At 39.0% G+C, this 17,045-nt stretch overlaps 2 protein-coding genes across 2 annotated transcripts; one reads left to right on the top strand and one right to left on the bottom strand.

Annotated features, from left to right (window-relative positions):
- Positions 1-4,642: 4,642 nt before the first annotated feature.
- Positions 4,643-7,614, top strand: LOC140960203 (NAC domain-containing protein 54). The gene is made up of 3 exons (XM_073418366.1): positions 4,643-4,908; positions 5,082-5,353; positions 7,128-7,614. Exons 1-3 carry the CDS (start codon positions 4,752-4,754, stop codon positions 7,401-7,403), a joined length of 705 nt encoding a protein of 234 aa, XP_073274467.1. The 5' UTR covers positions 4,643-4,751; the 3' UTR covers positions 7,404-7,614.
- A 6,921-nt stretch (positions 7,615-14,535) lies between these two features.
- On the bottom strand, positions 14,536-15,135 carry LOC140959293 (uncharacterized). The gene is made up of 2 exons (XM_073417163.1): positions 14,947-15,135; positions 14,536-14,817 (listed from the first exon to the last, which is right to left on the bottom strand). The coding sequence occupies exons 1-2, from the start codon at positions 15,133-15,135 to the stop codon at positions 14,536-14,538; spliced, it is 471 nt and encodes a 156-aa protein (XP_073273264.1).
- Between the last annotated feature and the right edge of the window lie 1,910 nt (positions 15,136-17,045).

Here is a 17,045-nt window from a genome sequence, read left to right as displayed (position 1 = left end):
ATTTCATTGAGGGTCATCAAGTAGCGATGTTGGGTATAGTTTCGAAATACCTAGGAGCAAATGAAATGTATTCAGGGATTCACCATTTGTCTATGGGTAAAGATATTATATTTGGTCTAATGAGTTAATAGTGCAACGAATTTCTGGCCACAGTAGGACATGCGCAGTTTGGAAAGGTGTTTCCTGAGTTACACATAACATGGCACTATTGTTCAAAGATAAACCATATCGTTATCGAACTCATATGCAACTCTCGATATACCATTGGTTGCAGATTCGATCGAGATATAAGTGTTGAAGGGACCGTACTATACGCTAACTATGACTAAAGGTTCTTCCAATCACTATCCGTGATACCTAGTGGATCATGGGACGATGTTACTAGGCGCTATGATCCAATGGGTGCAATCAAAAATTAGTTCTGACATTTTTCATCGAGGATTTGATGAAAAGAATGGGGCTAATTAGGGTAAGCTCCAATAGGAATAAATGTTATTTTGAATCACACTACTACAAAAACGGCAAACGACAACGGATTTTATCCGTTATCGTAGCCATTTAAAAACTGTTGTCACTGAGGGTGTTGTTGAAAGTCCGTTCAACGACAAAGGTTTTTATCCGTTGTGGTAGATCGAATTTGCGACGGTTTTTAAAACCGTCGCAAATAAAAATAGCGACGGCTGTTATTTATACCCGTCGCTATTTTTAAATTAGCGACGGTTACATAAACTGTCGCTAGTAAAATCAGCGACGGTTATATAAACCGTCGCTAATTTAAAATTAGTGACGGAAGCAAAAAAATTTTAATAATTTAATAAATCTAAAAAAAACTAATAATCCAAACTAAAATCGTGTAAAAGAAAAAAAATTTTAAGTGTTGTGAAGTAGTAAAATCGTGTAAAAGAGAAAAATTTTAAGTGTTATAAAGTGGTTAGAAAAATTTTAAGAGTTCTATGTAAGTGATAAAATTGTGTAAGATAAAAAAATTTTAAGTGTTGTGTGAAGTGATGAAATGGTGTAAGAGAGAAAAATTTTAAGTGTTATGAAGTGGTGAAAAAAATTTAAGTGTTGTGTGAAGTGATAAAATGGTGTAAAAGAGAAAAATTTTAAGTGTTGTGGAGGAAAATAGAGATATTTGTAGATAATTTGCGACGGGTTTTGGTTAAACCGTCGCTAGTCGGTAAATGATAAACCGTCGCATTTTTTTATTTGGCAACGGTTTGGATTTAAACTGTCGCTAAAATTAGCGGCGGTGTTGAAACAATGTCGCTAAAATTAGCGACGGTTATTTAAAAACCGTCGCGAATTTAAACGTAGCGACGGTTTTGACAAACCGTCGCTAAAATTAGCGACGGTTTTTGAATTAACCGGCGCTAAATATTGCAACGTTTTCCAAAACCATTGTTGTTTGGCAAAAAAACCACGCTAAAATTAGCGACGGTTATGTTAAAACTGTCGCTAATTTAAACGTAGCGACGGTTTTGACAAACCGTTGCTAAAATTAGCGACAGTTTTGGAATAACCGTCGCTAAATATTGCAACGTTTTCCAAAACCGTTGTTGTTTGTCCAAAAAAACACGCTAATCGACAACAGTCCACAGAATTGTTGTCGTTGACCCAAAAAAAACGCTCAATCCCAAAAACCGTTGTCTTTGACCCCCCAAAGACAACGGTTTTTAAAAACCGTTGTCTTTGGGGGGTCAAAGACAACGGTTTTCGATAAAATCGTTGTTAAAAAACATACGCAAAAACCGTTGTCGTATGTGTGTTGTTGTATGCAGAATTCCTTGTAGTGTCACATGGAGATGTGAACCCACGGCTTGCTGTATCTTTGAACTATTGAGGGTTACAGAAGTATCGAATCCTGTTTTCTCGTTGAAAAATTCAAAATTCAAAGAGTTGAATTTGGCGACTTATAGTTTGATGGAAATCAAACAAGAAGCTTATAAAGGTGTTAATAAGTGGATTTCATAATATGGAAGAATGAAAGTTAGCTTAATTGCTAATTAAGGAAGCAAAGTTGAACTGCCTGTTTTGTGATGGAGTTCACTAAACTTGCAGTCGCCCAATATGGTAAGTGAAAATTTTGATTTCAAAATTTTCAATTTTCATTATGTTAACAAGACTTGTACCCGTGATTAATCGGCGCTCTCGGATCTTCAATCGAGGTTAAAATGAGTTCGGAATCTTTTATTTAGTGAATTTAATATTTATTAATTAAATGTTGCTACTAGTAGTGATGACTACTAATATGTGCATATATTATTATATATATATATTGTGTGTTGTCAAAAGTTGACAAACACATAATATAATAAATAATAATGTAAGGTATAGTTTGGTACAATGGATAAGAGAGAGATTGATAAATAATCCTCCTTATCCCACGTTTGGTTCTTTTTTAAAAAGCTCATGATAATACCATGGGTCCGTGATAAATAATTTTATACAAGGATACAATATCTTTTTTATGAGATGTGATAATTTTAATTTAATGAAAAAAACACCACAAAAGACTTAATTGCCCTCAATATATAAAAATCATAAACCTTATCGTTCTCTCATTTCACCGTCCCATCATATAAATATTTTTATTTATTTATATATATTATATAATATGATAATTATATAAATGAACTCGAGATAATTATATAAATGATTTTTATAAATCTCAATAAAATTATTAGTATCACTCGATTAACTTTAAAAATTGATATTTGACTTGACTCACAAAATCAAAGGCTCAATTATCATATTATATAATATATAAAATTAGGTAAAAATAAATAAATCATGCAAGCATTGTTGGCGAATGAACAGATAAGAAATATGAATTCAAGCAACAACTTTTAAATTATAAAATTTATTATGATAAGGTTAATTTTGTCATTACAATCTAATATATAAATTTAATCACTCTTATTAAAATCACACCAAATATTAAATATAATATCCTACATCTTATTTATCCTTAATTTATCATTATATTATATATCACATGTTTATCCTATCATGTGTATCAAAATATGCTTAAGAGTTTAAAATAATGAAAAGTGTAGAGTCCTAGTACCATAAGGACAGTAATTGTGGGAGAAGGACTCCTAATTGAATTGGAAGTCAACCTCTGTATGTACACCATATGGGGACAAGTTTTGAACACATATTTTTGCATACAAAAATTGCACACAAAACTCTCCCTTATTCCTAAAAGGTTTCGGCCACCTTGATATTCACAAGGAATAATTTCGGCCCTCCCCTTGTTACTTCTACTTCGTGCCGCTGAGCCGCGCCATCTCCGGATTTTTGAAATTCAGAGGCTACACTCTCGACGCACAAATCGCTTGCGATTTCTAGTGCAATCCAAGCGAGGGGGACAAATTTTGATCGTGAACCTAATTAGACGATCAAGTTCGAAGAGTCGTTCGAAGAGATTTACAAGAAGGTCTACATCTGCTTAAAAATCGGAATAGTTTGGAGTCCAGCGTTGTAGACACGCAGGTATAAACTCATAAATACCCTATGAATGATTAGTTAAATACACGACGCCCAAGCAACGTCTTAAATGTCGAGACGCAAAATTTTAAAATTCTGCTGCGTCTTGGGTACAAGAATACAATGTCCCAATATCACCAACTTAGGGCTCAATAGGGCATATGTACAAGAGCACTAATAATGAGCATATGTATGTTCATACATTGCGCTTGTTTAAATCCATTATGTTACAATTCGGCTTTGTGTATGCTACATCGATAGTATTATTCTGGGTTTAATATTATAAAAGATGTTCATATATGAACATTTCACATAAAATAAACAATGTGGGGTTCATCATTACTTTTAAAATTTTAATTCAAATGTTCGTAAACTATATCGGTGTAGCATAGACAAAATCGTACAACCCGATATATTTAAATACTAAAATGTAATGAATTTAAAAAATCAAATATAACATGTTTTAAGAAAAAAATATATCAAGAGAATTTTGGGACATTTTGTGATAATGTAGAGTTATCGTTTCATAAGAAAGTACTAGTTTATAGAATGAAAAGGATAACCAACAAGATTGAAAACTGATCTAATCAAAAGATTAATATTTTTTGATAGATATAAAAGGGTATTAAATTATTAAAAGAAAATTGAAAAACATAATAGATATATCATATTTAATATTATATACAAAAGACGAACGAAAACTACATTATTACTAATGTGACCATTTCATTAATAAAAATCAAAACTTTAATAACTACATTATTACTAATGTGACCATTTCATTAATCCAAATCCAAACTTTAATCATGATTATAGACAGCACAACCAACCTGGACCATCTCATCAAATCTTGCTTTAAACCCCTTATCTCAGCATTGGAATCAGTGCAAATGATGACACAAATCCATATAAACAATTAACTATTAAACAAATTAGAGCTACTAAAGAACAAGAAACAAATATTGTCGAGTTAGCTTAATTAATTTATAAAATATTCAGAACATTATATATATTAAAGGGCTTCCAAGAAACGTTTCTGCGAATCTACAAAAGAGAAAAAGTGAACAACAATGACTCAAAGACAAGGGACTTTGAATTCTTTTATATATATTCATCATCAGTTATTGATACAATGTGTTGCATAAAAATTTGATAATATATACATATTCAGACACGGCGGTGCTGGTGGCGGTTCAAGTTATAGTATTATATATTTATATATATATATATCTATATAGCATTTATCGATATAGATCTTCATGGCTCCAGTGGGATTGCCTCCAGGTTTCAGGTTCCATCCCACTGATGAAGAGCTTGTGAATTATTATCTCAAGAAAAAGATCCAAGGCCAAGAAATCGAACTCGATATCATCCCTGAAGTTGATCTTTACAAGTGTGAGCCATGGGAATTAGCAGGTAAGTAATGATAAAAATCTTAAATCCATCCCTAGATTATTATTTCAAGCGTGTATATCTTTTGTTTTATATTAAGCTCGAGATACACGCATGCTGATAAAATCGGGGATAAAATATTGATTCATTAATATGCATTGTGAGTTAAGATTCATACTTGGTTCAATTTGTTGCAGAGAAATCTTTCTTGCCAAGTAGGGATCCGGAATGGTATTTTTTTGGGCCAAGGGACCGGAAGTACCCGAATGGATTCAGAACGAATAGGGCAACCCGCGCCGGGTACTGGAAGTCTACTGGGAAAGACAGGAGAGTAATAAGCCAAAATCGAGCCATTGGGATGAAGAAAACACTGGTTTATTACAAGGGTAGAGCTCCACAAGGAATAAGAACCGATTGGGTTATGCACGAGTATCGGCTCGATGACACCACCTCTCCTTCCTGCATCCAGGTTACCACCTGATATATATAAACACACACACACACACACACACACACACATAATGAATGCATTATCAATATAATACGTACTGAATAGGCTTTATTGATATTACCGTACGTGTATTGCTCGAAATGATGACTAGTTAACTTTAGAATTCGGAACATCATAAAATGATATAGCTGACAGTAAGATCATTTGTTTTAATCTACAATGGCTCATATCGTAAGAGTTACAGTTTTCTTAAAAAAATCAATATGAATTATGAGTAACCAAATACAAATTTCTGTCCCTCTTACCTTAAATACTGGCTTTGATAGAGGTTTCGCTCAAGAATGTAAAGGCCAAGAAAATACACGTGATTAATTTAGACCATTTCAATAATCTTCATGTTTTTTCTCGATTTGACAATTTCTTCCAGACTCTTCTCTTATTCATGTTTTTCAACGATGATTAAAAATCCCTTGAATTTCTTTGTCATTATGGTCAATTATATTTCAAAACTCTCTTTTACTCTATTGACGATGCAGATGTCACCATCTTGAGTTCAAAAGCACCAATTTTGAAGTCTTTATTTATTTTTTTTTATCGTAAAAAACATTTATCGCTTCCCATTTTTCATCATCTCTTTTTGTTCCATGTCAAAGTATGGATAAAAAGCAAGATGGGGCTAATTATTACCTACCTTTGATCATGAGCCAAATACACACACACACATATATACACACACTATTACACACACACACACATAAATGCATATGTGGGCAGATTAGTGCATGCATGTGTGTTGAACACAACTGCATTGCATGCATGGAAACTTTTTGAACTTTTGTCTCTCATGATGGTCATGCTTTATCTTCGTTGAAGCATTATAAATAGCGTATAGCTAGTTTGATTTAGAAGTGAATAAGTTTGTCAATTATGTTTTTTAAAAAATGAAAAAAAAATTATTAAATATTCTTTTAAAATGTTTTTGATGATTGTAATATACGTGACCATTATAAATAAAAGAATGAAATAAGATAAAATGATTAGTAACTAACACAATATTCTTTTCTTGAATAGGTATGTATTAAATCTCTTGAGTGACAAAGTCTATCTTCACTTTGTCTTTCAATATTGAGACAAAAGTACAATCCATTCAATATGACTGAATCTGATCTTATCAATACATTTTTTGTCTCTATTTTNCACATTATTACTCTATCGTGAAAACCTAAAAGCAGCAATATCCCCTTCACTTTCATTTTGTAAGAAGATGTCGGTCACTTTTCACTTTATTCTTCTACATATACCTGTATAAAACATTCTTTGTCACCCTTTTTTTTATTGTGATGAAATTTTTACATTATATGAATCATAAGATTGATTAATTTGTTTAAAACTCTTTTATATNTATACATATCGCTTTGTACTTTAAACAATTTTAGAGAAACCATAAGATAGCCTTTTCACTTATTTCTGCTGCTGATGCTTCTTTTTTCCACTTTTTCACTTTAATTGTGAATCAAAATATATCCAACAGCCCCGATTATTGACTGAGAATATCTATGACTCATTTTTTTCTTTCTGTCCATCAATCTCAAAGATCAAAGATTGTGATGGAACCTTACCCACCCCTAGGCCTCCGGGGAATTAAAACGGGAGGAAGACAATACGACGAACAAATATTTAATATGTTTTATATAGGGAAATAAATTTCTAAATTACTTTACTTGTTTAGCCGGATCGGCCAGATCAATGCACTTTGTTAAATTGTAATTCTAACATTTTTTTCTTATCGCAGGACTCATACGCTTTATGTCGTGTTTTCAAGAAAAATGGGTTGTGTTCTGATGTAGAAGACCAGCAAGGGCAGCCTAGTAATATCCCATTGCTCGACTACTCACAAGGAGTCGTCATCACAACCGAGATTGAAACAATGTCACCAGAGTTCCCATTAGCATCATCTTCCACCTTATGCATGGAGGAAGAAGAAGATAAAGATGATTCATGGATGCAGTTTATTACAGATGACGTGTGGTGTGGTGATGAGGTGTCTCAAGTTGGTTTCTCAAACTAACTAATAAAACAAAGAAGTGATTGATTTTATTAAGAAACATTATTTCAAATATATAGTTTATTATATATTAAATGAAGTCGGTAAAATTTTATTGTGTCATTTTGCATTGCACTAATTTTATGTAATTGTACTTAGAACTTGAACTTCTTGTTTACTTCTGTGCATGCCAGGCTTTGTAATGGCTCTACAGATTTGGGTTCTTTCAAAAAAAATATTATAGCACCTCTTTATAAAGTTTTCTCTATTGTTTTTTGCTTGTGGACTCAAGGGTATGTTCACATTTCATGTTGGTTGCTACTTTTTAAGAGTTTGTGTTCATATTTTGTTGGAATGTGCTCACACACATACACATATATATACATAGGATATTTTTAGACTTGAAATATCCCAAAGGTAAACGCTCATTAAGTACTTATGAAACGTCTACTCGTTTTAAAAGTACGGAAGTATTTTTTTTTTAAAGCTCGCAATTACAAAATAACATTTAAAATAATCGTATTTATTTGCCAATAAAAGTAGCGCAGTTTAAAAATAACTAATGATGCGATCCGGGTGAAATGGACGAGCCGGGTCGGATGCTCCACCGGATTTGCTATCAAGATAATGAAGGGAATAAGAGTAGTGCCAGATCTGGCTTTCCCTGTGACCTGATATTTATAGTAAAGATCACAATGATGACCTCGTTCCTTACGCTGATCATTAATTATAATAGGGTGGCAGCTTATACCCTATATTCTGACATGTCAAATCATATATTAGTCACATCCAGCCCACTTAATTTTGTCAACCATTTATGTTATTGTAAGAAATAAGTCGGTTGTGCATGCTCTACCGAATTGACGCCATTAAATGCTTTACTCATATCGAGGTGACCGAGCAGAGTGCTTCTCGGGCGATTATAGAAGAGCTCGGGCATTCCACGTCTTGGGGAAGTCATGTCCCGGGTGGTCCAATGACTCGGTCCATTGACTGATTGCTCACTTTGTAATTTCTAAGTTGTACTCTCTTCGTTTCGAGCAATTATATAACTCAGGTTTCTAACCCGTCTTGTCATGCTATCGGCCTGGGAGCATATCATCCTGACCCGGGCACTATTCATGGCCCATGAAGTCCCAGGCCCTATCCGTGACCCGGGACGTCCCGGGGCATCATCACTCCCTCCTTAATTAGTCTGGTTAGAGTCCACTAGCTGTCCCGATTGGTCTAGTGTGCCCGGTCAGGAAAATCAACTTATCGGTTGGGATTTTAAGGGTTGATTGTAGTGTACTGACACGTGGATATTGCTGACGTGAGCCCTAAACTTCAATCTTATCCAAAACGTTTCATGTTCCCGATGATGATAATAAAGATATTCTGATATCTGTGTCCGTCTTTTCAGTTATCTGGTACAACTTCCGATACCTATCCTGACCGTTCATGTATTCGAAGATCAACAGCTGTGATCAACCTCTTCCCTCTATATATGGTAACCCACCTATTTTTCCATCATCTCAGCAGATTATTATCCAAGGAGTAGTATAATGGCAAGTGCAAGTGGCTCAAAGGTTTCGGATTTAGTTGAGGCTTCCAAAGAATCTACTTTGGAGGCTCAAAAAGCTACTATGGAAGATGAAGTCTTCCATAAAATTATTTACTATTGGGAAGAGCTCCAAGGGCTGAAGTTCTTTTACGAAACGGGAGAAGCTACTACCCTCAGATTAGTAGCAAAAATGAAGAAATTTCGGGAATACTTGCATATATCCAAGTGGTCAGACATCTTTACTGATGGACATGTCTACCAGCTAATGCTTCGGAAAGAGAGAAAAATCCTCGATCAGATTGTTGATTCGGACAGCTTCCTCAAGACTTCCACTGGAGTTTTAACCAGTTGGTTGAAAAAATGGGAGGTTGCTGTAGAAGAGGAATATTTTGATGTAATTCGTGCTAATGAATAATATAAAAAATATTTCTCCCAGTTTGTCTTGGTCGTTTATTTTCCTGGTATCTTTAAATCTCACAAGTAAACGCATATATCATGAATTAAATAATTGAAAGTTAACTGACGTCAGTCGAGAATTAATAACAGCTAAACGATAAACCAGAATGCCGAGACCTAATATACAATAGGCTTAGAATAAAGTGCCGGGTCCTTAAATTTCCCGGGCTCAGATGTTCCTTTTGGTTGGGGTTCTCGGGTACTCCATGTGATGTGGCTGTGATGCATGCTTTAGCATTTATATTACCGAAAAATCGTTCCATATTCTGAGAATCCGACAAGTTTGACACATTGATATTCGTGCATGTCCTTTCATCTGCCCGGCTCAACTTTCAAAATTCATCTTAGTCATTTGTGCTTTTGTAGATCAACGGCTGTGATTAACTCCTTCGTAATAAATGAGAAGACATTTGATTGGCTTGGGACCTTCCAAATTCTTCAATATTAAATGCCACTTTCCTATAAATAAGATGGCGGAAACGAAAAGTGAGTCATTAGTTCAATATGTCGCATTCAAGTGAGTCGAGTGCTTGTAGCAGTACTGTCACTTTTGGTGATATGCACGCTCAAGCACCGGGCGGCATACACCCTTATCTGGAGGGTTTAAAGAGGACCATCGAAGAATACATCTATGTGAAGGTTATGTCTACCTGGTATAAAATCCAAGATATCAATAACATGTACCAAAATGGTCTGGTCCTCACTCGCGCACAAAGAGCAGTGGCGAGGAAATACAGACGAGAGCTGGAAGTAGCTCGAATTGCAGTTCTGGCCACTGACCAAGTTCTGTTGCATGCGATGCTATGGAAAGAATGGCACCAACTGAACAAGATCTCGACCTCCGAGTCCTTCACCAATCTTCATATTCAGGAATTGACTGATTGAATGTTTGAGTGGCAAGATCATGTAGCTTTGAGAATAGCTGATGTAAGACGGCATAGACAACTTCCTTAATTAAATTTTGTATTTTGCTTCTTTAATCTTCTGTAAACAAACTCATGTAAACCGAATAATATATATAACTAACGAGTAAAACCAAAATGTCAGGACATAATGTTTCCCGAGCTTAAAATAAATTTCTGGGCCTCGAATTTCCCGGATTCAGAATAAGATGCCGGGGCCTGATCGCCCAAGTTTATAAACAATACGCCGTGCTCTCACATCACCTGGGATGACAAATAAGATACTAGGCTTTCACACCACCCGGGCTGACAAATAAAATGCCGGGCCTTCAAATCACCCAGGCTTTCACACCATCCGGGCTGACAAATAAAATGTCGGGCCTTCAAATCACCCAGGCTTTCACACCACCCGGGCTCATAGACAAAATGTCGTTCTGTATTCTCGGTTAATTAATATGGTGTTATAATGGCGCATGCCATACTGAAAAGCTGTCAGAATCTGTACGTATTCCGAGTATATAAATAATCATGACGCCTTGATTCATGCACCTGTCTTTTCAAATATCCCGCCTAATCATGCCGCTAAATTTTCGAGGCTAATCTAGTCCGTGCGATCTGTTCTAGATCAACGTCGTAGATCGATTCCCTCCCCTATATATAGTGGATGACCGATTTTTCAAAAACCATTTGCAAATTCAAACTCGTAGCGAAGCTCTGCCGGATTTCTCTCTCAAGCTTTTCCTACGCGCAAATTGTTATTCCAGCGATTATCCAGCCTCTATTCATCACCTCCGCTTCTCTTTCATCGTAAGTTCCTGCTCCCTTACTTTTATTTGATTCATGTCAAATTCTACTTCTTCTACTTCTGACCAAAATGCCAAGGGTCGGTCGGTTGATAACTCCCCTACCTCTTCCGAACATTCTGTTCAAATCCCCATAGGCATCCCTATCATTTCTTCCCAACCTCTCCAAAAACCCAAAACTTCTTCTCGTCCTTCCAGTTCTCTTGACAAAGGGAAGGATAAGGTAGCAGGGCCCTTGTGGTTCTCTACTGTGACTTCTACCCTTCGCCCAAGTAATATGGAAGAAATTAGGTCTTTAAGGTCCATTCCTTCCTCTTACAAAATTCAAATTCCCGGGTCCTCCGGCCATCCTGACACCCCACCCCCGGGTTATCAGACTTTTTTTGTTGAACAACTCAAGAGTGGGCTCCGATTTCCAGTCCATCACTTTTTTGAAGGGGTTGCCCGATTCTTTGGACTTCCTATTAATCATCTCCACCCTAATGCTTTCCACATTATGGCTGCTATTTTTATTTTGTTTCGTATGAAATCTCTTCTACTTAACTCTTCTATTTTCCATTATTTTTTTTCTTGCAGATTTAATGATATGGGGTCTTCTCTCTCATGGCCCGAATGCATTATCGGTTCTTGACTGACATCCCTTCCTCTCTGAAGGGATGGAAAACAAAATTTTTCTTTTTACAACCCCCCACTCCTTTGACCTGTGCGACAGGCTTTCTTACTTCTTTGCCCCCGCAACCTGAGCTTCCCCGAGACTACAAGTTTCTCCCTCCTTTTACTCAACCTTGGGATGCTTTGGAAAAGCAATCCTTTCAGTCTTCAGTGCTGATCAGGGGAGATAATCTGGTGTTCTATGGGATTGGGTCCCGACCTGAAGACCCGAGGGACCAGATTATTGATGAATACGATCAAGCCGAGTCACGGGCTGGTAAATTATTTCTCCTAGTTCTTTTATTCTTGTATGTAAATTCTGACTTGTTGATTGACGCAGCTGAAGAAGATATGATAAAGGCAAGCCTGGTTGAGGCGGCTGCCAAAAAGAAGGCCGAGCAGAAGAAAGCTCGAGCGGAAAAAAGGGCCGGGAGGCTCAAGAGGAGGATGAACGCCGAGCTCGGGCGGCGGCGGAGGCCCGGGAAGTTGAGGAATGCCGGGTAGAAACAGAGACAAAAGCGCGGGAGGACACTACCTCCCAGGCTGCTGAAGAGGACCCGACTCCTCTTAACCACAGAAAGAGGAAAGCCGCCGCGGAACCGGTCGCGGAAATGGTGGTCCTGGAAGATGTACCAGAGGAGATTGTCAGGTCTCCTCCACTTACCGGGTCATCTGCTGGCCCCACAAGTGGAAGGCCCTGGATCCTCCCCAATATTTTTGGGGATGAGGTCAGCTCGGACCTCGTAAAAATGATCCGGGGTCTCTTACGTCCTGACGAGGCGGAACATCTTCAGGGGCTCCACCCTAATATGCTACTGTATGATGGAGTTGCCCGGTCCTTCTCCGTAAGTTTTTTTTTCCTTAATTCTCTGATTTTATACCAACTTTCATATTATTTCTTCTAGCCTTTCTTGGTTTTCAGGGCCTACAGATGCTCATGTATGCTTCCGAACGGGTAGCTCATGCGGCCAAGGGGGCCAATACTCAAGCCAAATCCGCCCGGGAGGCGCATGACAAACTCCAAGAAGAGATCGGTCGGTTGAATGAGCTTAATGAGCAAATTCTGGCTCGGGAGAGGGCTGTTTGGTAGGGACAGATGGCTTCGATTCGGGCAGAACTTGCTGAAGCCCGGGCGGAGACGCAGGCAGCAAAGACGGAAGCGGAATATTCCCGGGTTAGGGCTGAGGACTTTCAGGCTGCCGTTGAACTAATAAAGAAAACCCAGGAAGAACACACAGTTCGTTTCTTGAAGTCCCAAGAGTTCAAGAAAATGGTGGCCGATAAGTCTTTTCCTTACTTTGAACAGGGCTTCAATAAGTGCCTGGAACAATTCGAAGAGGCAGGCCTGGTTCCAGCCGACCGGGAGGATTTTTCTGATTTAGAAAAGGCTGCAATGTCTCTGCCAGAAGAAGAGCAGGATCCCCCTGTAGAATAAATTCTATTGTTGTTGTTGTTGTTGTTGTTTTTTTTTTTTATTTTTATTTCCCGAGTTTTCAGGCACCCTGTAAATNCTGTTGTTGTTTTTTTTTTATTTTTATTTCCCGAGTTTTCAGGCACCCTGTAAATATTTCCGTCTTAAATGAAATATTTCTTTCCTTTTTCTTCTTGCCTCTAATAATCGTTCCCACATCTTCACATTGTATTTCTTTGAGATTTAATCAACCCTTACCAAATAAAGTTCCTTAGGTAATTAGGCTTGTTAAATTAAAAAGTTGTAGGCTCCTGAAATCGGTGAATGACCAAGGTATAAGTCCCTGAGCTTAGTAGATGACCGGGGTGTGGGTCTTCGGGCCAAGGTACGGTTCCTCGGACTTTATAGATGACCGGGGTATGGGTCCCCGGGCCAAGGTACGGGTCCTTGGACTTTGCGGATAAACGGGGTGCGGGTCCCCGAGCCAAGGTACGGGTCCTTGGACTTTATAGATGACCGGGGTACGGGTCCTCGAGCCAAGGTACGAGTCCTTGGACTTTATAGATGACCGAGGTACGGGTCCCCGGGCCAAGGTACAGGTCCTTGAACTGTATAGATGACCGGGGTACGGGTCTCCGGGCCAAGGTACGGGTCCTTGAACTGTATAGATGACCGGGGTACGGGTCCTTGGACTTTATAGATGACCGGGGTACGGGTCTCCGGACCAAGGTAGGGGTCCTTGGACTTTATAGATGACCGGGGTACAGGTCCCCAGGCCAAGGTAGGGGTCCTTGAACTTTATAGATGACCGGGGTACGGGTTCCCGGGCAAAGGGAAGGGTCCTTGGACTTTATAGATGACCGGGGTACGGGTCCCCGGGCCAAGGTACGGGTCCTTGGACTTTATAGATGACCGGGGTATGGGTCCCTGGGCCAAGGTACGGGTCCCCGGACTTTATTGATGACCAGGGTACGGGTCCCCGGGCCAAGGTATGGGTCCTTGGACTTTATAGATGACCGGGGTACGGGTCCCCGGGCCAAGGTACGGATCCTTGGACTTTATAGACGAATTGCTGAATGATTCCTTTATTAAGCGAACTTATAATATGTACAATTCTTCATACATAATATTTCTTCAAATGAAATGCATTCCAGGGTCTTTTAAGGACATGTCCCTGAGGATCTTCCAAATAATAAGCTGCACCTGAGCTAACTCTTTGAATTACTTTGGAATGTCCTTCCCACCTTGCTTCTAATTTTCCCACATCACCTACCGGCTTGGTTTTTTTCATAACCAAATCACCAACCTGAAAATTTCGTGGTCGGACATGCTTGTTATAGGACTTCATTACCCGGCTACGATAAGCTTCCATTCGAATTGCTGCTCGATCTCATTTTTCTTCTACTAAATCAAGTTCAATGGATCGGGATTGATCATTGTTGCTCGGATAAGATTCTATCCGAGTAGAAGATTGCCCAATTTCCACAGGTAGGACGGCTTCTGAACCATAGACAAGGCTGTAGGGTGTTTCTTGAGTAGATGATCGAGGCGTAGTTCGGTATGCCCATAAGATACTTTGTAATTCTTCCACCCAATCTTTACCCTTCCCATGGAGTCGGGCTTTCAGTGCTTGCACAATGATCCTATTAGTCACTTCAGTCTGGCCATTAGCCTGAGGGTAAGCCACTTAGGTGAAAGATTGAGTAATCTTCATTTCTTGACACCAGGAGGTGATTTTCTTCCCTTGGAATTGCCTTCCATTATCTGAAATTAATTTCCTCGGGATACCATATCTGCAAACAATACTCTTCCATAAAAATTTCATGACTTCTTCCTCGGTAATCTTGGCTAATGGCTCGACCTCTACCCACTGGGAGAAATAATCCACAGCCACAAGAAGGAATTTTTTCTGTGCTCGGGCTATGGGGAAAAGACCCACGATATCCAAACCCCATTGGTCAAAAGGGCACGATGCGGAGATTGGTTGCATACTTGCAGCTGGACGATGATGAAAATTAGAATGGTGTTGACAACCCTAACATTTCTGAACAAGTCGGGCTGCATCTTGATTCATCCGAGGCTACCAGAACCCGGCCAATATAGTTTTCCGAGACAGAGCTGTTCCACCGAGGTGTTCTCCACAGCATCCCTCGTGTATTTCACGGAGGACGTACTCTACCTCGCCTTCTGATAAGAACTTGAGTAATGGGCCCTGATAGGATCGTCTGTATAAAACATTATTCAAAAGGACGAACCTGGGCGCTTGCTTTTTGATCTTTGCAGCTTGGACTCGATCTTCTGGGAGATTTTCGTACGTTATGTATTCAACGATAGGATTCATCCATGAATTATTCTGGACCAAGGGTTCTTCTTCATCAATAGAGAGCACCAGCTGGGTAAAACAGAGAACCTCCCGGGTGCTTATATCTGACATGGAAGCAGCCAATTTAGCTAAGGTATCGGCTTCTGCATTTTTCTCCCGGGGAATTTGCTCGATACTCCAGTCGATTAGAGGCGCTGCCCGGGCAGTGATGAGCCCTAAATATTTGAGCATTTTTTCATTCTTGGCCTCATACACTCCTTTGATCTGCTGTGTAACCAACTGGGAGTCAGAATAAATGATGACCCGGGAAGCACCTACTTTCCGGACAGCCTGTAACCCTGCCAAAACGGCCTCATATTCCGCTTCGTTATTGGTGATCCTGGAATCAATCATCAAAGCCAACTTGATTTTCTCTTCTGATGGGGCAATTAAGACCACCCCGACCCCACATCCTGATAAATTTGAAGCACCATCAACGAACACTCTCCATACCTCTTCTTCCATCGGTTGAATCATTTCGATTAAGAAGTCTGTTAATGCTTGAGCCTTTATAGCAGCTCGGAGTTTGTATTCAATGTAATATTCCCCAAGCTCCATAGTCCATTTGACCATCCTTCCGGAGACTTCGGCGTGAGTCATGATCCTTCCGAGTGAGGAATTGGTAAGGACCACGATGGGATGTGAGAGAAAATAAGGTCTCAACTTCCTAGCGGTCATTATCAAGGCTAATGCTATTTTTTCTAACTCACTGTACTTTAATTCTGCTCCTCGAAGGGCGTGACTGACATAATATATTGGTTTCTGATCGACTCCTTCCTCCTTGACAAGCACAGAACTAACAGCGAACTCAGTAGCGGATAGATAGACCCTCAACTTTTCTCCGGGCTCGGGCTTGGCCAAAATAGGCAATTCAGCCAGATGTCTTTTCAAGTCTTGAAAAGCTTGTTCACATCTATCGTCCCAGCCAAACTTTTGTGCTTTTCTTAGAAACTGGAAAAATGGGTAACTCCGATGGGCAGATCGGGAGATGAAGCGTGACAGGGCAGCGATCCTCCCCTTTAATTTTTGCACATCTCGGACAGATTGAGGAGAAGGCATGTCCATTATTGCTTTGATTTTTTCAGGGTTGACTTCGATTCCCCCGTCAGTTACTAAGAAACCCAAAAAAATACCACTCCTGACCCCGAATATACATTTGCTCGGGTTGAGCTTTATTCCGTACTGCTTTAAGGTGGTGAAGGTCTCACCTAAGTCATCAATAAAGTTGGAATTTTCCCGGGTCGTGATTAGAATGTCATCCACATACACTTCAATATTCCGGCTTATTTGCTTTTGGAAGACTAGATTCATCAAGAGTTGGTACGTAGCCCCTGCATTCTTCAATCCAAAAGGCATAACAACATAGCAGAAGGTGCCCCTGGAGGTGATAAAACTAGCTTTATCTTGGTCTTCCAGAGCTAAGGGGATTTGATGATACCCCTGATATGCGTCCAGATAGCTTAATAATTCGCATCCAGCGGTAGAATCTACCATCTGATCAATCCGGGGGAGTGGATAACAGTCTTTCGGACAAGCTT

Source organism: Primulina huaijiensis, chromosome 15 (genome assembly GCF_012295235.1).
Source record: "Primulina huaijiensis isolate GDHJ02 chromosome 15, ASM1229523v2, whole genome shotgun sequence".
NCBI classification, from domain to species: Eukaryota; Viridiplantae; Streptophyta; class Magnoliopsida; order Lamiales; family Gesneriaceae; genus Primulina; species Primulina huaijiensis.
This window is presented reverse-complemented; position numbering and strand designations above follow the sequence as displayed.